Below are 25,550 nucleotides of genomic sequence, written 5' to 3' on the forward strand. Positions count from 1 at the left end.
AAGCCAAGGAACCAAGAAATGCTTGGGACTACCTACAAGGAAGCTCATGATTTGGAGTTTCAGCCTCCAGGGCTGTGAGAAAGTAAATTTCTGTTCCTTAAAGCCACCCACTTGTGGTATTTACGTTACAACAGCTCTAGCTAACTAAGACACCAGTATTAGTTTAAACCTGCATAATGGAGTCATGTAGACAATGAGGATATGACTTCCATACTAAGAGAAAAGGTAATACAATAAAAACATTTGTTACAATGGAGGCTAAGTGATTACACTGCCTTCTTTGATCTCCCTTAGAGACTTTTCTCAATCTACAGAATAAAAAGTATAGTAAACTTTATTTTTATGCAGGTTCAAATCTATAAAATGAAGCAATCGATACCTACCTCACAGACTGATCTGAAGATTAAATAAAATAATTTAAAAGAAAAATATAAAGTGCACGGCACATACTAGGAGCCAGTATACTAGGTACCTAGGCAAATACTAGGTATCATTAAAATGACTAGAAAACAGTAACCTTGACCAAATAGCATGCTGTTTGCACCCAGCAAGCTCTGAGGACCATTTCTGGAAGCAAAGTATATATTACTATTCATGGTCAGGTCAGTCCTCGGTTTCTCTACTGATGCAGTTAGGACATAAGTGACTCACACTGACCATAAATTAAAGAGACAAGGTCGACAAACCACACACATGGTAACTTCCTTTCTTCTGCATCAAGAGGTGGATGACGAATACGTGTAACTGGTGTGTTTAACTGAGAAAAGTGCCCTGTTGTTGGGCACAAGCCAAAGTAAAAGAAACCGAGGACAGTTGACAATCGGGTCTCTAACCTGAGGAACAGCCCTGCATTATCACTGAAGCCCCTCCTCCCCTTTAAAATCACTGACTGACTCTAGATAAGAGTAAGGAGCTGTACATCTCAGCTGCTGAGAAAAAGAAGGGAATAATGAAATGCCTGAGAAGTCAGATCAAATTTACAACTGATTGCCTTCATCACCCAAGTTTAGGAATACAGTCTTAATATTCCCACCACCTCTAAAACCTGAAATGGATATCACTCATAAATTCACCTACATTTAACCTGTAGGCCAAATCTGGCTCACACGTGAAAATTCTCAACTGTGTTGGCTGAATCCACACTGCTGACCTTTCTCGAAAAGCCTGGCACCAGTGGGCCCCATCCCAACATGGCCACAACCAACGGAAGCTCTGCAACCCGCCACGTGACCTCCCCCACCTGCTTCTCTCACTTCCGTCAGCTGTACCAGCCCAGCCCCTGGAGTCGGGCCCAGGCTAAACCTTTATAAACCCATTGGTATTTTGTGTAGAGCAGCATACCCTAGTTCCACTGAGCTTCTTCATCCAAAGGAGTGATGAGTTTGAAAGCTTTATCATAAACGTAGTATACTGCTTTAAGTTTATGGAAAATCTATTTGGATAACGGAACTCTATAATGCTGCAAATTATACAGCTCTATGGAGCCCTGGTGGCGCAGTGGTTGAGAGCTACAGCTGCTAACCAAAAGGTCGGCAGTTCAAATCCACCAGCCACTCCTTGGAAACCCTATGCGGCAGTTCTACTCTGTCCTATAGGGTCACTAGGAGTCGGAATTGACTCGACGGCAATGGGTACAGGGTCAGGGACCAAAAGAAAACAGCTGGCATCATAGTGTAGAAAAACAAATATATGCTTTGAAGCCTGAGTTCAAATTCAGACTCTTGATTACTATGTGTTTAGGCAAATGACAATCTCTGTGCCTCAGTTTCTTCATCTGTAAAATGCAGAAAACAAAAGGAACTTGCGCACAGACTTGTAAAGACTGATTTAATGCTTGTAAAATGCTGAGTGTCTGGCACGTAAAATTACTCCATAAACAGAAGCTGTTATTACCAACATTATTATTCAAGTATACATGAATGAAAGGAAAAGTTAAATTTCTAACAACGACCCTGGATTTTTCTTGGCTGCTAAAAGGTGGCGGCATGACTGACTGGAGGAACTCTGGGTGGAAACCAAGTATCTGGGTTCTAGCCTGTACGCTGCCACTCATGGACTCTGAGAGAATCAGGGAACCTCTCTGGGTCTTGGCTTGCTCATCTGTACACTAGTGGGGTTGAGCCACAGGTTCTAAGGTTTCTTCCAGTTAGGATGTTTGAAGTCATGTCTAATCCCAGTGGTGGGAAAACTGGGGACAAGACATTTCTTCAAATCTTTCTGTAAGATTTAACCCTGAAGAAATTATTCCGACTTTTTAAGAGGAAAATAAATAGTAAGATTAAAAGGCATGGAAAATACAAGAGTAGCTATCACATCATCTATTATGGCAAGTTGCCGTGTTAAATCACAATCATACTATGGACCAGAACTATGTCCTGAACACTGCACCTTATGTCTCGCTCCTGAAATGGTTTCTCATGTCTGGTCAGTCCCTACTGTTGTGAAATGAATATAGGAAAATACAGGAACAAAAGAAAAAAAGAATGACTCTAGGTCTCTCAGAAAATTATTTACAGGGCAGTAACTAAAACAATCAGGGCCTAAAAATGGGCTCATGGTTCTAACTGCCTGGGCTACAGAGGTAATCCCACCACCCTACCACCAAGATAGCCCACTGTAACCCCTGGAAGTGTGACTATGATATCACGACCCTGAATACGATGAGACATCATGTCCATGAATATGTTAGTGACATGGCAAACAGATGGCTTTGTAGATGTAATGCTTGGCTGCTAACCTAAAGGTTGGTGGTTCAAACCCACCCAGCAGCACTGCAGAAGCAAGCCATGGTGATCTGCTTCCGTAACAATTACAACCAAAAAAATCCTATGAAGCAGTTCTACTCTGTAACACATAGGGTCACCATGAGTCAAAATTAGGTTTTTTTAAATCCTGGATTTAGCTGGGTGTACATAATCCAATCATATGAGCCCTTTTAAAGCAGAGAGTTTTCTCTGGCTAGTGGCAGAAGAAGAAATCAGAGAGATTTTGTCAAAGAGTCAGATGGAATGCAGGTGGCCTCTAGGACCAGAAAGTAGTCCCCAGCTGACAGCCTGCACAGAAATGAGGGCCTTAGACCCATGTCCGCAAAGAGCTGATTCTGCCAACAGCCTGAATGAGCCTGGAACCAAATTTTGCCCAGAGCCTCCCCAGGCAGCCAACACCTCAATTTCAGCCTTGTGAAATCCTGAGGACAAAAGCCGGTCAAGCCCACCTGGACTTGTGACCCGGAGACCTCTGAGCTAATAATAAATAGGTGTCGTTTTAAGCTGTGAAATGTGTAACAGCAATACATACTGGTATGACTTCAATTTGTAGTAAATGGGTCTTAGAAAAATCATTGCCCCGACAGTTTTCAGAGTGATGTGGAGGCAGTTATTTGTTCCTTTAAAACCCAACGGATGTGACACATTTCCCTTCATCTTCCACCAGATCACAACCAAGGCTTTACTGCCAAGTAACTTGAGAGAACTTAATGTCTAATACTTGTATGCTGAGGACCTAAATTGCACAAACAATAGGTGGTGGGTTTCCAACAATGACAGCACAGTCAGCATTTCATCCTTCTCTGAGCCTTGGCAGCTTGTCATTTCTCACAGCAGCCAGAAGAGTCACAATTGCTGTGAATGTGTAATTAATCTCTGAGCCAGTACACTGTCAATTCAGACTGTTCCTAGACCACTGGGAACCCTGCATCGTACACAGATATTTTACAGCGTATTTCTAATGTAACTTTTAAGAAGTTGAAATATTACAAAAACTGAGGTCTTCAGAATGATGGAAACAAATATTTACAAAAGATTTTTCAGAAAAGAGGGTTAACTTTTAAAGTTTTACATTTGTTTTCACATTTGTCTTAGGCACTGACAAAAATAATGCCAACTTAAGGAAGATGTGGGTATTTTACCTCCTCGATGGGTGGAACATGTTAACAAATGTCAACAAGAGAACATGGGACTTGGGTAAGAGAGGAGACACCAGAGGAGCAACACAGGCCACGGGTACTGAAAGAGAACGGTCAAAGACCAGCGAGAGTCTCGTACCGTTAAAATGGTCTCCTGCAACACCTACCTCGTTATATCTAGAGCCTTCTGAACTTTCGCTTGCACAGATCCAAGTAAATCTGCACCCATCTTCTTAAGTAATTGTGTGAGAAGAACAAAAAGCCAGTCTTGCAAGTCATCTTTATGAATTATTATAAAATCCACCAGAGTCTCCAGAAACATACTGAAAACCTAGAAAAACGACATAAATGATAGCTACACGTTTTGTGTATTTAATTCATGATTTCCACCCAAGTCTATAAAAGATTAAAAAGGCCCACTGGCATTGCCCAGACTGGTGTCACTCTCCTAACACCGTTAGCAACCGTTCATGTTACCAAGGTATATGTATTACAGGAAACGAAGAAAAAAGGATTGGAACTTACTCTCTGTTGTGAATTCCACCGCAAAGCAGGCCATGCAACAAAACAAATTTAATGTTAGTCCACAGTGAATTAATATCATTTCATGCAGTTTCTTAAAAGGCCTGAAAAATCTACAAACCGATCAAATACTATCCTCTCCCTTAATCTGCTGTTGTTGTTGTGTGTTGACGAGTCAATTCTGACTCAGCGCGACCCAACATGCCAGGGCAGAGATGCCCCACAGGGTTTCACAGGCTGTACTCTTGTAAGGAAGCAGATTGCCCAGTCTTTGCTCTGGTGGAGTGGCCCGTGGGTTCGAACCACCGACCTTTTGGTTAGCAACTGAGCCTTTAAAATTCAGTACAGAGAAGAATTAACTTTGCTGAAAAGTAGAAGTTTAATCCTGGAGGCCTGCCTTTTTTTCTCTTTCTTCCTTAAAAAAATCTTTTAAATGTCATAACGGTATACTATTTTTTTTCATTAGCTAGCATTCCACAAATACTACTATAAGATAAGCTGGAAAACTATTCACTGTTGCATGTATAGGTTTCCATTTTAGGCAGCTATTTTTGATATATGCCAATTTCAGATATTATAAAGTAATAAAAGATGATAGTTTGAATAAAAGTGCTGACAGTTCACTTAGTCTTGCGCAGCTGGGTAATCCCAGCACTCTCTAAGTGAAACAGTCTCCAGTGACACATCCCTGAACCACTTTAGAGAGCCAAGCAGCACTGTGTTCCCCACCAGGTGAGTGAGACCTACTCTACGGGGACAACCCACCAATCACATACCTACTCAGTTCTAGCACAGCAACTATTACACCAGGGGCCTCTCAGAGACAATGTAGAAGAAAGGAAATGAGCCCCAGCTGTGGGACTGCTGGGTGTGCTCACAGGCAGCTGGCAAATATTAACTAAACTAAGACCTCCAAACTCACTGTACAAGAGCCTTCTGATGGAAACAAATTTCCTTCTTTATCCTCACATTCTGGTTCTGAATCAGCAATCTAGAGGTGACAGGTAACAGAAATGTCATCAATGTCCAAAACCATCTAATATCCCTTAGGTTGCAAATCTTGTTAATCTTAGTATGCTTATACTGTGATTCTTACTACTTTTAAGACTAACTTAGAGAAAAGCCTTGATAAACATATCTTGGGATATCTATGTAGTCTTTAAACTCAACCTTTCTTGGATTTTATTATCATTGTTAATGTTAACCTTGCTGTGAGGGTCAGTTAATGGATTTTAACACATACTTGGAGACCACTATTGCGTGAGAGAACTATTGGCGGGTGGGGGGCGGGGGACGGGACAGGAAAACCCCTGTAATCTTTTCGATAAACTCTCATAAGCATCTCAAAAGGCAGGGGCCATATCTTGTTTCCTGTATTTCTATACCAGAGCAGGTACTCAGTAAATGGGGAATGTCAGGAGGGATGGATGGATGGATGGATGGATGGATGGATGGATGGATGTGAGACACTCCAAGGACAATTCCTATGAGGAAAGACGGACAAGGAAGGAAGGGAGATCACAGTAACTGGCTGGACTCTCTAGCTATCACCAGTTTCTTTCTCCCGGCATGACCTGGAAGATATCTTTTTTTACTAGGAAAACTGTAGCATCTAACAGCCTCTAATGGCCTCCTCCCAAACAATGGTATACAGTTAAAATCTAGACTCCAAGTAAACTTTTGTAAAGGGTTCCTCTCTCAGCATCACCCCTGAAAAGGGCCTTGTCCCACACCCAGAGGTGTTTTCCTCTCAGCAGGGACTCCCCTGCCACAAAGGCAGTCCTCAGGCTCAGCACTCCCTCAGCCCCGGGAGGAACGGGCAGCAGCTACATGACTACCTTTCTTAGATGCAGCAAGCTCTTGGGGACAGCAAAATTCTATTTGGATAAATAAGTCAACTTGCTTCTCCAATAAATCCATTAAATAAATGCTTCCATTTTTCTATCCTGTCCTATAGCAGTTACCAAAAAAAAAAAAAAAACCCTGTATACTTATTTTCTTCATGACTGCAACTTAAGAAGTACTATATTAAAATACAGTCTTACATACTAGTACCTAGCACACTGGCTAATAAGGGTGCTCAAAAATATCTGCTGAGTGAATTAAAGACTACATCTGATTCTTACTTGAAGCCCACTTTAACTTGAAGTTTTATGGATGTTTGAATTTTTCAAGAATTGCATTTTTAAAAGATGGAACATGCAATATTGTTGACATTGGTGTTAAACTCGTAAGGTCTGAACTGCGCCATGGGGAATGAACTCTCACTCTAGGGGAGGATACACCAGAGCTCGCACACACATGCAGACAGGAATGTGAGACATTCCCAGACTCACCTTGCTATGGGGGTCAGCAAACATCCGGGTGAAGATCTCACACAACCTCTTCAGTTCTACTCGACTAGAGGAAATAAATGAATTTAAGTTCAATAAACTAGCACCGTAATTCGCTGTAGCTTTGCTCTTTAAAATGCTCTGGTTTTAGTCAACCACACAAGCTTTAAGTAATTTATATTTATGTAACTTTTTTCACAAATGAATTATTTTATTTAATTCATGACAACATTAAACAGGAACATGAACCCGTGAAAGTTGTGTTCCCATTTTAAGATGAGGGAACTGAGGCTCAGAGAATGATTTACCCAAGCTCACGCATCTGAAGTGAGTGGCAAAGCCACGAGCCAAATCACATTCATTTCATTCCGAGTCTCTTTTCCACCTTCCACAGTTGAAAGGCAATGAAACGAACTAGAAAAAAGCATGTGTTTCAGGTTCAGACAGACCTGGATTTTAATCTCGGTTCTGTTATAGACAAACTACTCTGATATCTTTAAGCCAGAGTTTCCTCATTGGTCAAATAGGATAAAAGCTCCTTCACACGGCTGCTGGGACGATTAACGAAGCCAGCACATCTCACTTACAAAACAAACGCTCATTTCAGGTTAGCGCCCTTTGCCTCTCCTTAACTGGATTATTTGAGCCCCACTTTTACTTTAGGGCTTGATGTAACTAAGTGTCATCTCTTCCCCAAATTACTCCTAAGTAATGTCCCCTCATGCAGACAAGGCAGTTGGTTCAATGATCCTTCAATGATAGTACAATATAATCCAGATTAGGCCAATGGTAATCAACAGATTCCTAGAGATTACTCAATGGTGAGAAAGTGGGCCAGCAGGAGTGAACCGATTGTTCAAAAACAATTACACATCTCGTTTTTAGACAGATCTCCAGATTACCACAGATTATCTACATTTCAAGAAGGCAAATGACAAAGCCTATCACGACATCTTCATGAACAGAATGGAATAATAAGGGGCGAGAATGACTACAGTAGGATGTAGTCAGATTAGGGTCTCCGGGTGGCACAAACAGTTTGCAGGGTTGGCGGTTCGAACTACCTAGCGGCACCATGTCAGAAAAGTCTGGCCATCTACCTTTGTAAAGTTCACAGTCCAGAAAATCCTATGGAGCTCAGTTCTATTCTCCAACACATGGAGTAGTCATGAGTCGGAAACAAACCAACAGCAATGGGTAGTCCAACGGACTGAAAAGCCACACTCCGACCATCCTGATTCATAAGTCAAAGCTCAGTTAGGTTCACAGTATCTATTCCACCTATGACAGTCAGCGTATCCAGTCTCCAGATAATCTTTTTTATCTTGAAAGAATACACTGTTTTTCATGTATTCTCAACTGCCTACATTTTTGTATTTTAAAATCTCTGTAACTGACATTCAAAATCAATGACATTTTAGTACTATCATGGTTTAAGGAGTATTTCTTCTTAGAGGGATATAAATGGTGAGTCGACCAACGGTGCCTTAGACTTGATGAAATGTGGTCTAAACACATTTTCAATGTGTAATAAACGCTCATTTTAGAAAATGTATGAACTATAGAAACAAAAAAAAGCAAAAATAATTCTACAGATAGTATTGTTATTTTTTTATTATCGCTTTACTATGGACGTTTCTAAGCTACACATGTATATATGTATATTTAAAACGTCTGTACATTACTTTTTTCATTTAACATTATTTAAATATAATCCTACAGCAGTAAAATTTTTTTCATTGTGATTATGAGTGGGATTGTAGAGATAGAATACCTGTCTCTACCGATTGACTGTTTAACCGTGGCTAAGTTATTTAACCTCTGGGTGCCTCAGTTTCCTCATCTGTAAAATCAAGATAATAATGGCAACTACTTTGTAAGACTGTTTTAAGGATTAGATAAGAAAATATTGATGAAATACATAGAAAAATACTTAACTGTCATTTTACTATTATATATTGAGGTTATTTCCAAATATTCACAATTACAAAAAACGCTCTAATAAGCATCTTTATACACAAACATTAATGATTTTTAATAAACAATGAGCTGGTCTGCTTTCGGAATTGCACACTATAACCATCTCCGAGGGCTAGTCTGTAAGATTAAGATAGTTGAGTCATTTGTGCTTTCCAAAATCAAGTCACAAAACCAATTGTTTCAATGGACACAAATGCATAGGAGCTAGAGTTTCAGGCTCAATCTAAACTACTTTTGGTAAAGGAATGTCAATAGTAGTATTTTCTACAGTTTTAGTTTCTAATCATCATAGTTGTTATGATTAACAGCTGACTTGGCCACTGTTATGGACTGAATTGCGTCCCCCAAAAATATGTGTTGTAAATCCTAATCTCTATACCTGTGGTTGTAATCTCATTTGGGAATGGATTATCTTTGTTATGTTAATGAGGCAGGATAATTGAAGGGCGTGTCTTAATCTCTTTTGGGATATAAAGGTGGTTAAGCAAGCCAAAGAAGCAGATATGGGGGAAGACTGATGCCAAGCCACGTGGAGAAGTCTAAGGAATAAGTAAGGAAATAGAAGCTCAAAGAGCCAAGGACCTTCCCCCAGGGCTGACAGAGAGAGAAAGCCTTCCCCTAGAGCCAGCAACCTGAATTCGACTTCTAGCCTCCTAAACTGTGAGAGAGTAAATTTCCGTTTGCTGAAGCCACCCACTTGTGGTATTTCTGTTACAGCAGCACTAGATAACTAAGACAGACAGAATTTGGTACCGAGAAGTCGGGGTGCTGTTCTAAGAAATACCTACAATGTAGAAGTGGTTTTGGAATTGGGTAAAAGGCGGAGGCTAGAAGAGTTTTAAACTGCCTAATAACAAGAGCATAGATTGCCTTGAAGAGACTGTTGGTAGAATTACAGATGTCAAAGGCAATTCTGGTGAGGGCTCAGGAGGACAGCTATAGAGAAAGTCTCTACCATCTTAGAGAATACATATGGCACGAACAACAGAATGTTGCTAGAAATATGGACACTAAATGTGCTTCTGGTGAGGCTTTAAAATAAAACAATGAACAAGTGATTGGACAATGGAGGAATGATGCTTTTCATGTAGTCACAAAGAACTTGTCTGAATTATGTTCAAACGTTTGGTGGAAGGTAGGACTTGTACGTGATGAACCTGGATATTTGGCTGAGGAGATTTCTAGGCAAAATCTTAAAGGGGCTGCGTGGTTTCTCCTTGCCGCTTATAGTAAAATGCGAGAGGAAAGAGATGGACTTAAAAATGAACTGTGAAAATGAAAACAAAGAGATTTGGAAAACTCTGTTGTACAAACTAAGGACGTGTGTCCTAGAATGTTCACCAAAGATGTGGTTCCACAGTCTTTTGCTTAAGAGATTAAGCCTGTGATTGATGATCTCTAACCAACTACCACAGCAGAAAACCCATCAGCTTAGACTGAAGGGGACAGAGAAAGAATGAAAGAACACTGTCTGCCTCTTGGAATTCTACAGGCAGGAACAGGCTAAAGGAGCTACATATGCTGTCCTCCAAGAAAAGAACAGGACGTTCCCTGGAGCAGCCTGGAGATCAGTAGAACTGTTGGAAGGAGTATGGGAAGCAAGGCCTTCTTGGTTTCAAAGGGTGGGGCCATAGTCTCCTGGATCTCAAAGGGTGGGGCCACAGTCTCCCAGGTTTCAAAGAGCTGGATCTTCACCAACTTGGTTCCACAGTGTGGGGCTGCTGTTAAGGTGTGCCAGGGGGATGAAGTCACAGCCCAAAGCTGAGGGGGCAGGGCTGCACACCCAAGAGGCGGAAGAATGGCTAGGGTTGCCACTCAGATGGACTAAGAGAATAGGGTTGCCTAGAGCTGAGGGAGCCAAGTTGCCATCCCAGATGGCCTGGAAGGCAGAGCTGAAGCCCAAGGGCTGAGGGGCCTCCACTCTGATTCCAGAGGGTGTGGCCAAGGCCCAGAGTCTGGGGAGGGGTGGGATCATTGACCAGATAGTCTCAGAGAACAGAGGATTATTTTTAAGTCTTGACAGCTAATGTAACTTGTTCTGCTGGGTTTTGGACTTGCTTGGTGCCCTTTATCCCTTCTTTCCCTCCAATTTCTCTCGTTTGTAATGGAAATGTCTACTTTGGGCCTGGTTCCACCACTGTATTTTGGAATCAGATAACTTGTATTCTAGATTTCACAGGTTTACAGATGAAGAAGAATTTCACCCCAGGATGAAATACGTCTAAAAGTCACACCCATATTTGAATTAGATAATTCAGAAGATGAGATTATTGGACTTGAGTTGATTTAAGACTTCTGAGATGGTGTGATAGGGTGAATGTATTTTACATGTGGCAAGGATATAAACTTTGGGGGCCAAAGGGTGGAATGTTATGGATTGAACTGTGTCCCTCCAAAATATGTGTTGTAAATCCTAACCTCTATGCTGTGGTTATAATCCCATTTGGGAATGTGTTGTCTTTGTTATGTTAATGAGGATGAGTGTAGGGTGTATCTTGAGTCTATCTTTTTTGAGATATAAAAGATTAAACAAGCAAGCAGAGCAGAAACCGGGGAAGAGAGATGCCAGGCCACATGCAGACTGCCCAGGAGCAGAAGCTCAGAAGACAAGGACCTTCCTCCAGAGCTCACAGAGAAAGCCTTCCCCTCAAGCCGGTGCCCTGAATTCGAACTTCTAGCCTCCTCAACTGCAAGAAAATAAATTTCTGTTTGTTAAATCCATACACTTGTGGTATTTCTGTTATAGCAGCACTAGATAAGTAAGACAACCACATAACAGATTAATTGACTGCTGTTAAGAAACCATGTGCACGGAGAAAATAACATGCTCTCCACACTGGCACCCAAACGATGCCTGGAAATCTGCACAGGATCCACAGGCCTACATTCCACTAGGCTACTAACAATCCCTGCTGACTCTGTAAAGGTCATCCTAATAGCAAAACCAAGGGGCTTGGTTTTCTTCTGCAATCATTTTCTCCAGGACCCTGAAGTGTAATAAGTAGTACCAACCTGCAGAGTTGTTTTATTTTTTTACCCAAATTGCAAACTATACCAAAATTTCTCAAATGCAACACCTACTGGACAAAGGGGAGTGTCATGGTTTGAATTATGTCCCCCAAAAATGTGTATATCAGTTTGGCTGGGCCATGATTCCTGGTACTGTGTGATTTTCCTATATGTTGTAAATCCTGCCTCTACGATGGTAATGAGGGAGGATGGGTGGCAGTTGTGTTAGTAAGGCAGGACTGGATCTACAAGACTGGATTGTGTCCTGAGGCAATGTCTTGAGATATAAAAGAGAGAAGTGAGCAGTGAGACAGGGGGACCTCATACCATCAAGAAAGCAGTGCCGGGAGCAGAGCACGTCCTTTGGACCTAGGGTCCCTGCGCTGAGAAGCTCCTAGTCCAGGGAAACACTGAAGAGAAGAAGGCCGACAGAGAAAAAGCCTTCCCCTGGAGCTGGTGCCCTGAATTTGGACTTTTAGCCTACTGCGACTGTGAGGAAATAACCTTCTCTTCATTAAAACCATCCACTTGTGGTATTTCTGTTATAGCAGCACTGGATGACTAAGACAGGGAGCTAAAGGGAACCAAATGTTTCATAAAACCTAATAAATTTTAAACTATCTGCCAGGTATTTCAGAGCCTCTGGGAGGCCAGGACTGTCTTCATCACTTCAGTACTGTCAGCGTCTGCACAGACGAGCGATGCAGCTTACGTGCCTGATGAGTATACTATGGGCTGCAGCCCTGGCTCACAGCCTTTGCCCCATCCTCACCTCAATGTCCTCTGGCTCTTCAGTAAGTTCTGCAGGCCGAGAAGCCCTTCCTTCCGCTCTGACCAGTTTGAACTTGCACAGTGGTTGAGCACCTCAGCCACATCCTCAGTCTGCCGCAGGTAATGAGGAATGCCACCGTTCCTGGAGCCGTACGAGCGCTCAGAGCAGACGCTCGAAGCATCGCTGTTGGCATCGTCGTCAGAGTACATTCCATAGGGCTCGTATCTCCTCCTCACAGGCTTCTTCTGCCAGATCCAGTGGGGACGGGGGTGAGAGAAATGGAAAGGCGGGAACAGGTCCACAAAAGTCAGACCGAAACACAAAACCAAACCAAACCAACAACAACGTAAGTTCAAGTGTAAAAAGGTTCACACACAGGAACAACATACACTTCTCCTGTGCTTATGACTTAGGGAAATGCAAAAAGAAAAGTAGTCTTCCAGTAGGGGAAGTAAGTAGTAAGCACAGCAATCTTTAGCAGAGAGGAAAGAGTATGGTCTCTAGTGTGCATGGACTTTACAGTAAGAGAAAAAACAACCAAAAAAAACCAAACACGTTGCCCTCGAGTCAATTCTGACTCATAGCGACCTTAAAGGACAGAGTAGAACTGCCCCACAGGGTTTCCAGAGAGCGGCTGGTGGGTTTAAACTGCTGACCTTTTGGTTAGCAGCCGAGCTCTTAACCACTGCACCACCAGGGCTCCTACAGATTAGGAGGCTTATAACACAAGTCTGTCTTACTCTACATTAAGACCCACCTGTGGTAGAGCCTCCGAATCTTTCTGCGTCAGTTTCTGTGTCTTTAAGACAACAATAATCAAACCTCTCTCACAGGTTTGTCATGAGGATTAAATAGAAGAATATATTAAATAACCCAGCTCAGCACCTGACACACTGCAGGTATGTGTACTCACCAACCCCCCAATCAAAGGCAATATATTTTGAGCATAGTTTACGGGTCAACTTGTTTATCTGATTATTCATGCTTCTTTAAGAAAGTCTGAAATTTAAATGTCAGTGGCAGAAATATCCTATGTAAAAGAATTCTCAAATTATCTGAGCCACTTTCATTAAGAACTTAAAAGTTTTTCAACACAAACAGGCTTCTTATAAAATAGACTACACTAACTGCTTCATTCATTTCTCTTACCCTGGATAGAAAAGTGTGAGTTAACCTGTAAGTAATATTATAGCAGCTATATAAGATTGGTAAAATTGATAAATACAGTTTCTCTAAAACCATAACAAACAGTTATTGGCTTAAGCCGTATGGACGTAATCCTCTAATAACACGGCTTACGCACACATCTCGACTCGCTCAGAACAGGTCTACCTCGTGCTTACTGTCCCAGGACAATTATTAGCAGCACCCTCTCACTCCCTAAAGTCTCCTGTTTGGATGATACGGCTGTCCTACTTACACATAAACCGGTTCCTAAAATAAGAAAAATGTCAAATAAATTAATTCATGAAACGTAACCATGTAAGAGGAGGTACAGACAGAGTTAACAAATAATATGAAACGCTAACAGGAGGAGGAGAGAGCTTGACATTCAAAACAAACACGAAAACGTTCATGAAAGGTGACTGATTCCATCGGTAACAAAAGCATCACTAGACTCAATACAATCTTAATTCAAGATTTCTTTACTACCATTTTTGGTTGCTTTCACTAGCTCCTAAAGGGAATACACTTGCAACAGAAAAAAATAAAGTTGTAAAACAAAAGTTAAAGCACTGGTACCTTGCTCCTGGAGTCTCCTAACAGCTGTAGGCAGGAAAATATTGAAGGATGGGGAAAAAGCATAGAGAATTATGTCAGAAGCATATGTAGGGTTTGTTCTTGCAACAAAAGTGAACAGCAAAACATATTTTAGCAAACCAAAAATACAGGTTAGCAGGCATTTCATATCAAGCAAATAATAACAGAGAATGCTTTCAAGATGGCATCTCCTACCATCTCTTATAGGACCTTTCCAATACTTGCTATAATTCTTTGCCAAAACTCTCCCCATACCAGTGAGGCACATCTCTATGAGGTCACCATTAATTCTAATACGTATTCCTACGGTACATTGTCTGCCCTGAAGCTTCTACTCTGTGAGGGGAGAATTCTGTACCATTCCTGCACTTTCTCTTGTCCCGAAGCAGATCACTCCCAGGGACCAAGCAGCCTGGACAAAAAGCAGTAAAGGCAGCTATTAAGTCCAGGAGCTGATTTACAGCATGAGCGTAATGGGAGCTAGAGTTCAGAGAAAAAGCTCAAGTAAAGTTAAGCCAAAGCTCAAACTCTCAAGTCCCATTCTCCCGCTTAGAACTTTGCAGACAGTCCCTTATGTAGCTCTTTAAAGAACTAAGAAACTCCCCTGCCTTAACTGGAAGCCCCATCATTTCCCACCCCTTCAACCTCACTTCCTAGCATCTCTGAGTAAATAAGAAACACATTCCAAATGTTTCAACAGCTTCACAGAATTCTGTTCCAGCTCTTGGCTCTAAGTTAAATCCAACTCCAGTACCTGCCAGGAAAAACCCTTCTATGTAGAAGATTGATGAATAGAGCTGGCCAGGGAGTCCTTGCCTACCGGGAAACCCTTCTAAGAGGGCAAACACTTGCTCCCGGATGCTTGTCAAAGGAATGTGACTGAGGGAAGAGAGGGAAGGATGCAAGTCAGAGTCACCGCAGCCACGGACTATAAAATGCTCATCAGATGAAACATGGCCAGATTAAAAACTTGCAGGGTCAGAAAGAAGGATACAATATACATTCTTGCTTAAAAGAAAATAAATCTTAAAACAGTAAAAGCAAGGCCAGAGATCAGACGGTTCTAAATAATACCTATTTCAAATGCTAAACACATAAACGGGAATATGCAAGAGGCTGTGCTACTACTAGCTGAAATGCATCTTTAAAAGGGAATCTTTTAAAAAAAGACTACAAGCTGATTCTACCGAGAAACTTTCTGCTATAATCACAAACTAAAGGACCTCTGGTCCCTTGATACGGTTTTTCAGATATTACATTATAATGATGCAGAAACACACTCCTCCAGTGCTTTACATCCTCCAAGAATCGACCTTAAAATTGAGGAACATTTGCCTGAGAAGGACTTCAGGAGCCAGCCAAACCACCACCACAACAAAAAACACATGGGCCAACTAGTGAGGTAATGGAATAAATGCAGGATCTTCACACAGCAAATTCTACTACCTACTGTTAGAATAGTATGTTCACACTATGCCATCAAAGTCGGCTAAGAGTGAAAAGGAAGCAACAGAATGGAAAAAGGGAAATGCTGAAAAAACATGGATAAAAAGAAAAAAAAAAAAGCCCAATGACATCTGAAAAGCCCAGTGTCATCAAAACTTCCCTGGCACAGAAGAACGTAGATAGGAAATATGTGATGCTACTATTTTCTGGCAGGCCAACTTTCAGTCATGTGTAGAGGTACAAGTTTCCGAAGAAAGCAGTAGTAACAGAAATCTACCCAACATTTACACCATTTTAAGAGTGTCAAAGATGACTCAGTCAGCCAACTCGGGGCACTCTGCTGTTAGGACTGAGAACAACGCAGATGAGTAACTCAGGGACTCAGCGCATGGCCGTGCCGCTTACCAGAGCGTCAGCAACCGCAGCTTCCAGATCTGTACTTGTGCTCAACACTCTCAGGGCATTCACTGACCCAGGGACTCTTCCTGGCTGGCCAAGCCCAAACCGCTCTGCATGAAAAAAAGCACAAGAGGTGTCACTTTAATTCAAATTCTCTCAGTTCTTTGCGAGAGCGCATGCCTTTTTCCATCAACTGGACAGAGCTACTGAAAAGTCTCTAGCCAAATTTAACTACACTTGGTTTGTTTACCTGTGGCAGAGTTTAAAGTTGCTCACGTTTAAAATTATTGTGCCACAGAGCACCCTGTCCATTAAATGCGATAAGAATAGGTGATTACTGGAAAGACTGAAGGCACAGGAGAGAAAGCGGACTTTAGTTAAAGAAGGGAGCTGGGCCATGACTCAAGTCTTCATCTGTTTAGGCTTCCCTCTAGAGACAAGTGGCTTTGACGTTGGGTCAAGCTAATTAGAAAGCTTCATGGCTCGACAAATGAGTTCTAAATTAGTCAAAAGTTAAAATCTGAAACAAATATATTAAGCGGATTTGTGTGCAAGTTTTCATTAGTGCCACTACTGTTTAACTGATATGAAGCTCAATTAGTTTTAGAGGCTTGTCCATCATGCCTGGGTCCCCAACAATGGTTATTTAAAAATCAATTTTATTAAAATTCTTTAATAATCAGCACAAAAATCCAGCATCTTCACTGCAAACATTAACCATTCAGCTAGTATTCAGTATGAATTTTACCTGAATCCCTCACAGATTTATGAATGATAGTCTTTATTCCTGTAAACAAAATGAAAAGAATCCAAAGAATCTGATTCCAACTATTCTCAGTGTATTAATGATCATGCAGATGAAGACTAACTTTCTAGAGTTCCAGTGAGTCAGCAGACTAGCCTTCCTTAAGAAATGCTGCAGACTAAACTCTAACAGGAGGAAGTCGGCGTTAAGTTCCACCGTAAAAGTGTGTCACATCATCTACAGGTGAGAGGTTTCTATCTAACGTTCTAATGTATAAAAACCTTTGGAAGAAAAATGTTGAAATAAAAAAATATTTTCTCTGTATTAGCAGATAAGACACTGTTTGGACAAGAAAAAATATCTATGTTGGCCATATTCTAGCAATGGAGCATTTAGAATACAGGGGAAGTTAGTATCTGTTTTATATGAATTAATCTTTCCTATAAAATGATATATTTAAAATTTTAGATATATCACAGGACATCATCGATAAAACTGGTGAACTTTAAAACTGAAGTGTTACTTTAGCTCTTAAAATATATGTTTCAAAACGTTACACCTTCTAATACCACAGAAACAGAATAAAATTTAAACACTGCTAGTCAAAAGTTATACAGTCATGAATTTTTATAAAGAAATAAAATTGCATGTTTTTACTATCCCCTTTTTTAATGCACTTGCTGATCATATGGAATGTCATCCTACCCATTATGTTTAAAAGGAAATTTAACGTGCTATATAAACTAAAAAAAGGAAGACTACAAAAGCAATTATACATACACATTTATATACATACAAATATTTATCATTTGGAATATGAAACAATTGTAAATTTGAGGTTTATTCTGCATATACAGCATAGTTTTATAAATGATCTTTGTTCAAGTATTTTTTTTCCATTAAAAAAGGGTGGATAGTAGGGGATTTATGAGTAACAGAACAAAAGTAATTCAGTTATAAGCCATTTAAAAATTACCCAGTATAAACTTAAATAAAACTGATTCTTCAAAAAAGAAAAAGAGAAGCAAAATAATAAGTAGATCTCATGCCAGCAATTCTTGCTCCAGGGAAATATTCATCTCTCAGACACAAAATCGAAACTGTAAGAACAATGCAATTACTCTGTGCTCCTTAAATGCATCCAGCTCTGCCGTACACGGTGACTGCAGATCATCTGATATATGTCATACATCACATGAATTTAAAATCTTAGGGGGGAACGTCTGTCGGGATCTAAGCAAAATTCTAAGCCTTTTTTTTTTTCCCACCGAAGTCTGTACTATGTTCTCACTGCTCTGATATTGCTCAAAAAGAGATAGAAACACGTAGCTGTGTCCTCAGTGTAGCCCAGGACATTCAGAGGAATGTATACATCAGAGTATACATAACTACACACAGAGCTGCCTTCGTTCAGAAGGACAGAGAAAATATCAGGCTCAGTGAATTGGTCTCAGCTGTCATCATCAACAGTCTACAAATTAATTATGCCTTATTCAACTCAGAAAACTGTAGTCATTAGGGACCGTTAGCATATCAAAACGATACCAGTTAAACCTGGCAAATCAATACATTATTTTACGCTTACTTTTCGCCCTTACGGCTGACCAGTGTATTTTCTGTACTGTCAGACAGAGCTGAGGCACAAGGTTTGGGGTCAGCAGGCTGCAAAGGATTGGGGCACCTTTGGCCTGACCTGATTACCTGAATCCTGATCTCATTTTTCCACAGAATGTTTTAGGATGATCAATTTATTTTTACATATATGAAATTCTATGTGTTACAATTTGGAATATCTGGTAACTAGACAGCACCTCAAAATACTCAGAAGTTGACACTGACAACTACCATTTAATCGTTCCTCCCCGGGAGGGAAGACTTCGGTGACGGACGGCTGTCGGATGATACCAGCACCCCACTTTCCCAGAGGGACCCTGCGTGAGACTTAGCTTTGGTTGCTGTTTTCCTGGCGGAAAGGGAAGGGAGGAGCGTTTCCTCGTTTTTATCTATTTATCTTTACGTAAATGCGAACGCTAGAGAAGTGATATTGTCAAACGGGCTATAAAGCATCTAGGGCCTATTAACAGAACTACATCAACATTCAAGAACGGAAAACACAAAAGCACACTGGGGAGAAAATAACATGAAGTGCACACATGCCAAGTGCTGGCCAACACTGATGGCGACAGAGGGTCAATGGTGTCACACCACAACAGGCGGGAAGCCAAGACATGCAGTTAGCGCTTGTTCACCTGACTGCCCCACAGAGTCAGCAGTGGAGAGCGCACTAGTGGACCTGGAATGACGTCGAGAGGCTGCAGGTAAAAGGAATGGCAACAGCCACAGGATTAACACAGACATACCCGAGACAGAAAATGCCACAGTCCAAAGGAGATACAGGGACTGCTACCACAAGGCCACGCTTTCTCATGAAAAGAAATGGTGCTGAACATGAACCCCCAGCAAGTGCCGATCCTCCAACTTCCTCGGTCGCCCGCTGGCTCTCACACAGCCATTAAACACACAGGCACGACAAGGCACCCTTTGAGTATGCATCAACCAGCTGGGACTCTGGGTTTCTACTCACGCCATGAAGCCTATGTCAGCCATTATGGAAATGTGCAACATGAAGAACATCAGGAGCCACCAAGCACCATCTACGTCCCAGGGTGGAGGGGCAGTCAGATGGATCATTAACTCACCTCACGAGATGCTTCATCAGTATGTGATACATATGCAACCATGCACCAAAAACAAAGGCGCAGAAGTTCATGATGTGTTTGGAACGGAAACCGAATAAAATCACAGGAAGGGAGCTTAACCACTGGAATTCCACTTTCTCCAGTCAGATTGCAACGGCCATTCAAAATTTTAGTTGTTTTGGAACCCACCTAACATGTACAAACGTATTAATTACTAACGTATGACTTGTTTAGTTGTTTAATTTAGTTACAACAAGTTTCAGGACCCTCCTTGGAGAGGCAGACACAGTACACTGGTTACGAGTACCAGTTCTGTAATCCAACCGTGTGCACATCCTGGCTGGACCACAGCTGGCTGTCGGACCCTGAGCACAGTACTAAACCTGCCTGTGTCTCTGCTTCCTCGACCGTAAAACGGTGTAAATAATGGCACTCACCTCTTGGGAGTTATTAAAAGGGTTAAATGAGATCATACCTACAGCACTGAAACAGCGCCTGGCACAGCGTGAACACCGGTAATAACAGCAGCTGGTGGTGGCCCTGCTGCTGCTGGTGGCAGTGACGGCTCAGGGTAAACTCCAACTCACGTTGTGACATCAGAGTAGTATTTTGTTAGCAAGTATTCATACTGCATACATTAATTTATCAACTTGAGGAAATACATGCTAAATTCTGTCCTCATGTAAAAGATACTACGTTCAGAAATAATTATGAAATACAGACTTTACTCAAAACGTTAATTTATCAACCATAGTTCCATGTAATATATGGCTTTTCTTTACCCCAGGAAAAAGCAAAAGATAATATGCTTCCAATCACTATTCTGCAAAGAATATGCTGATTCTACTACAGAAAATTCATAGGCCTATAAAGTACTACTGAGCAGTGCTGCTTCTCCCTCATATTACTACAAGTATCCTGTAACGCTCACACATTTAGTTGTTAAATACCCAAACCTCACTCTCTTCAATATAATTTTATTTATATAAGCTCAAATCGCTTTATAAAAGGTGCGTATCCATGGTATGTGTAGTATTAAATAGCAAAGGTGACATGGTCAAGAAGGACAAGTTTTTACCAGCTTGTAAAATGGAAAGAAAATTCCACCTTCCTCAAGATGCACAAAAATAAAAAGAAACCAGCAATCTCTAACAGATATAAAATTATCACTTTCTTTAAATGAGAAAGTTGGCAAAATAGTTTATAAGACTGAAGCACATTATTCCTTTAATGTATGACGACATCAGTGTCTTATCCTGGTAGTTTAAACTGAAAACAGCCTTCAAGCAATACCTGATCTGGAAGTTCTCCCTAAAGTCCTCCCTTGGTTCTGTTTCAACAGGATATTCTACAGTAAATTTGTCATGTAAAGAGTCCTTTGTTACACTCACAAGTAAACACCCAACAGTGGAACCCAGGGTGGATCTACTTAGGCCAAAGCCTAATGTACAGAAGAAAGAGCCCTAGAGCTCTTAATTTCACTTAATCAAGAACTTTTTGAATGCAGCCATGTAAATATATTCATACCATTAAAATGGTTCAAAACAATTTTATAATAAAGCTACATATATATAATATATAAAAAGAAACATTAACCGAAACATAATTACCTTCATTTTCTCTTCTTTTAAAGTGAAGGCTGGCTATATAAACTGATACAAAGGGGCCTTGGACATATGATCTCACTAATTTGCAAATGGTATGGGAAATGGTTATTAAAATGAACAGGGAGGAAGAGGGAACTCTGAAGAGAGAACAGGGCATGTAAGCTCTTCTGAGGACAGAAATCTTCTACAGCGTATCTTTGAATTCCCAGGTCCTAATCTCCAGCCTGGAAACGAGTGATTCAGAAACACCGCTGGAGCCCTCTCTCTGTGCCCAACCTGAGGCCTCACAGAAAGTGTCGAATACATTTTGAGAAACTGATGAAAGGCAGTGAGTTATCAGAACCACCATCATGTGAGGCAGGGTAACAGCTGGGCTCTGAAGTCAGACCTGGATTCAAACTCTGACTCCATCACTTGGCAGCTGTGTGACCTTAATGTTTAATTTCCCAAAGTTGCTTCATCTCCCTAAGAGTGTTTCGTCATCTGTAAAGGAGGGATGATTACAGCTGTCCCCGAGGGTGAGCAGGGAAGCACGTGGGATTATGTCTGCTGACTACTCAGGATGTTGTCTGGTACCCATGAGCACTGTTGTTGTTCTTGCTTGGATACAAGTTTTAGGGACAGATTTAACCCGGGGGGGAAAACATGACATAAAAATTAGGCTCAAAGATGTTAACTATTGCCTGGATGACACAGAAGACACATGTGATGTTAGAGTTTGTGAGGAAAGGGGACATATCTGCATCCCCATCTTCTGCTCCAGCAGGAACAATTCTAAATTTTGACATTCTAGGTCTTCACCAGACAGTTAAGCAGATCTATTTAAGCAAAGAAAGTGAAATACAGTTAGACTAGACCATTCAACTCTGCAGGTTCAGCTAGGACTTGAAGAATGCGGCACGCCTTGTCTGCTCCACAGACCACATGCGGGACTAGAAAGGCTGAAATCAGTACATACCAGTACAGCTACGAAATAAAAACACCACATTGCTTCTAAGCGACAAAACAAGCGAGAAATAGACTCAGCTATTCACTCATAATAACAGGTTGTTTGGGAGGTGAAATAGGAGCGAGGCAGAGTTATACAGCCTTAATTTAAAAGGAAAAATCACCAGTTCATTCAGAAACAAATGATCACTGCCACTCTCGCGTTGTTGGGACCTTGGAGCACTGCTGCCGCCCCAGCTGAGGGCCCTCAGGTTCTGTCACCAGGGGAGCATGCACAGCGCCTCCTGACTAAGGCCCTCTGCATCTGTTTCCTTGCTCTTTTCAGAACCTCACAAAGGCTAATGGGTTATAAAGAAATATACCAAGGTTTTGATTACTGATATTGGTCGGGAAAAAAAGAAGAAGTGTATGACATTAGAAGGAGACAGACAGAAGCAATTATTACGGCCTTATGATTTTAACCTAAGACCCTTCTTTGGCAGTGACATGTTTATATCTAAGAGACCAGTTCTATTATTACACAGTCAAAATAACAGACTGCTGCAGCCCAAAATCCCACGTGATAACTTCGAGGCTGGGTCTAGTCATTATAAAATGATTTCCACTCTTTCTACTTATCTAGAGGAAAATATACACCCGTACAGCACTTAACATGGCAAAGAACTCAAACTAGTTATCGAAGTATACAAAATATTTCTTTTTGTGAAAGTATTTGTTGATAGACGGCTTTCGGGGTTAATAATTTGCACTAGATAAAAAGGTAAATCATAGGTTCATTTTAGAGAAGGCAGAATTATTAAATGTAAAAAGTAAATATAATATTCTGTAAAAGGCAGACTTTTTCCTCTTTGTCACGTTTTTCTTGAATCCTGGAAATCGTTAAAATACAAATAATGACTATGAGAAAAAACTGAGCGGCAGGGGGACACAAGTGGCATCTGGTTGGTGACCTGAGATGCAGCTCTTGCGATACCTCATAGCAACCAAATTCTGTCACTTTTCGGTCCTAGTCTGGCATCTGGTTACAAATTTTAAGTATCCCATTGAGCCCAGGGAGAATTAAAATATCAAACAATTAATAATGTAAAGTTTTACATTTGTGTTGCACACTAAGCAGTTGGTCAAAAAGCTATTTTTAGATGGCTTTAAAGGAAGCTTTGCAAGGATTTATTTAACAAAAGCAGACTAACACCTTCACTCAAGCTGCTTTTTACATTGAGGTTATCCCCCTTCAACTAAGAACACTTCATTTTCTAAATGATATTAGGATAATAAAGCTTTTGTTCCTTCTTTAAATTGGATCAGATATGGACTGATTTCTGGTAAAATTAAAGACAAACTGTAGAAACTCAATGACCAAAGATAAACTTTGGATGAACTCTTTGCTTTTAAGCAGCAATTAGCTTTGGCCGAGTCTCGCTTTCTCTAGAAATTACTACACAGATGAGCCTGACTGGCAGCGAGTGGTCAAAAATGACAACAGTACACAGTGAAGTGGTGCTTTTTTACTCTAATTTATAAAAACTGGTAGATGCCAGAATCCAAGCATGCAGAGGGGGCAACAAGGGATAATGAGGAAGAGGAGACAAAAAAGAAAGGAGCAGGAGGACAGAGCGGAGGGAAGCAGGTCATTCCACCTAGCAGTGTCTTGGAGAAGCATTTGGAGCAGGGGAAGGAACCCTTCACTCCCAGAGTTGGCACCTCTGAGTACTCACCGAGTGGAGGGAAGCCCCGAGCAGGGCTTGTATCTCGGCTGCTCTCACGGCTGGTATCGCGGCTGCACCCCTGACTCATGCTGGGTCGAGGGATACGGCTGCTCCGTGCTAGTGTGCAGCATGAAGGGTTTCAGAGAAGGTGAACAAGTTTAATGTAGACAGAAAAACTCACAAACGTCAGTCACATCCCGTTCACGTAATTACGACATTGTCCGCACTGGGCGGGGCTGATGGCTAGGCCACCCATCCACGCCGAGGTCGCGCTGACTGATGGGCCAACAGCAGAGGGTCTGGATAAAAACCTGATTATGCTCAATGTCTCAGAGAACTACAGATATTAGTATGGAGGTGAACCAACACCTAAGTGTCAGAAATGAAATCTTTCCAAAGGACAAACTGGCATAAGAAAGCACAAAAGCAAAAGGCTTTTTAGAAATGATCAGTTTTTATGGCTTTACCAGACTTCTCCACAAGAGGATTAAAGACCCACTATGTTTTCATGTGCACCTGGTTCTTAGAAAGATAATTCAGTTTGGATTACAACACAGTCAGAATAAAGGGTCTGGCCACTGAAATCCATGAACTTACCTAATTAAAAGGAGGAGGGTTCACGTCTCCCAGCCTGTCCTTCTTTACAAAGAGAAGTCATGAGGGCTGATACAACTAGAGAACCTGCCCTTTCAGATGCTTCACACACAGATATTTAATTATTTAAACCAACAGATGTAAAGAATTGGGGTTGCTATCCCTTCATTTACTGGTCCAACATCCAATCCCTGCTTTTCCCTGGGAATCCATAAAGATTTGCCTGTGGCCCCTAATCAAATACCATTACGGACCCAGTCTGATTCGCTGAGTCTACAGCATGTGGGTGGCGAGTCCCAATATTCGTTTTGAAAGATCCCTCCACTGACTGAGAACAGCCAATTACTTTATGATTATCTAAGGATAAAGTTTCCTGTTTCCACTTCATACACACTGAGACTATAAGACACAGCTGCATGAATAGCCTAAGGTCTAAAAATAGTTTAATAGTTTGGCCATAAAGCTCAGAAGAGATCACTGTTTCTAATTTAATTTGAGCAAACAGAAATATATCACTGGCAAAATACTTGGAAACAGCTTTGCACAGTGAATGCGTGCAGGTCAAATGACTAATATAAAAGCTGATGGGGACGATCTTTCCTTCCTGAGAGGATCTGCTAATTCTGGACTGGATGGAAACGTCTTCCTCTCTGAGATTTTGGGAACAATAAACTGGATTCGCCATGTGTTCTATGCTGCAGTGAGCATTACCTACTGTTTCAGAGCACAGGTAGATTTACTGTATGGCCAAACCAGAACAAGAGTATCTTACAAACCCTGAAGCATGAAACTCCCATGATGAAGATTCAGGAGGTGAGACATCAAAGCAACTCCCTGCTGTGCTACCCTGCTCATTGCTGGAGTTGAATTAAGACCCTAAAGGTATGTAAGTGACACTGAATGCTTAGGTCTGCAGTGGCAAGGAGGGGCCATCGGAGCCCTCGGTCAATACAGGGCTTCACTGGACATTCTAGGAGTTCCTAAACCCTCCTTTATTTGCAGTAGAGACACAGAAGCATGAGTTTTCCCTGTGAGTGGCAGTGACTGTTCACTATTAAATAATCAGCAATTCCCGATGACACTCTAAAGGGTTCCAACAACAAGGGCGAGAGCAGTAGGTGCTAA

At 41.3% G+C, this 25,550-nt stretch overlaps 1 protein-coding gene across 12 annotated transcripts in view; it reads right to left on the reverse strand.

Moving 5' to 3' along the window:
- Positions 1-25,550, reverse strand: part of CLASP1 (cytoplasmic linker associated protein 1) — a 350,733-nt gene that overhangs the window by 68,585 nt on the left and 256,598 nt on the right. For 5 of the 12 annotated variants that reach the window (XM_023742167.1, XM_023742162.1, XM_023742157.1 and 2 more), the window contains 7 exons: positions 16,133-16,236; positions 14,264-14,287; positions 12,521-12,765; positions 6,763-6,826; positions 5,349-5,417; positions 5,082-5,084; positions 4,072-4,235 (listed from right to left, as the gene is read on the reverse strand). In XM_023742167.1, the coding sequence (XP_023597935.1) occupies positions 4,072-4,235; positions 5,082-5,084; positions 5,349-5,417; positions 6,763-6,826; positions 12,521-12,765; positions 14,264-14,287; positions 16,133-16,236 (673 nt within the window). Of the gene's footprint in view, positions 1-4,071; positions 4,236-5,081; positions 5,085-5,348; positions 5,418-5,963; positions 5,967-6,762; positions 6,827-12,520; positions 12,766-14,263; positions 14,288-16,132; positions 16,237-25,550 lie in introns of all 12 variants that reach the window. The other 7 variants (XM_023742168.1, XM_023742160.1, XM_023742165.1 and 4 more) reach the window with 4 other exon arrangements.

Source organism: Trichechus manatus, unplaced genomic scaffold (assembly GCF_000243295.1).
Source record: "Trichechus manatus latirostris isolate Lorelei unplaced genomic scaffold, TriManLat1.0 scaffold00203, whole genome shotgun sequence".
NCBI lineage: Eukaryota > Metazoa > Chordata > Mammalia > Sirenia > Trichechidae > Trichechus > Trichechus manatus.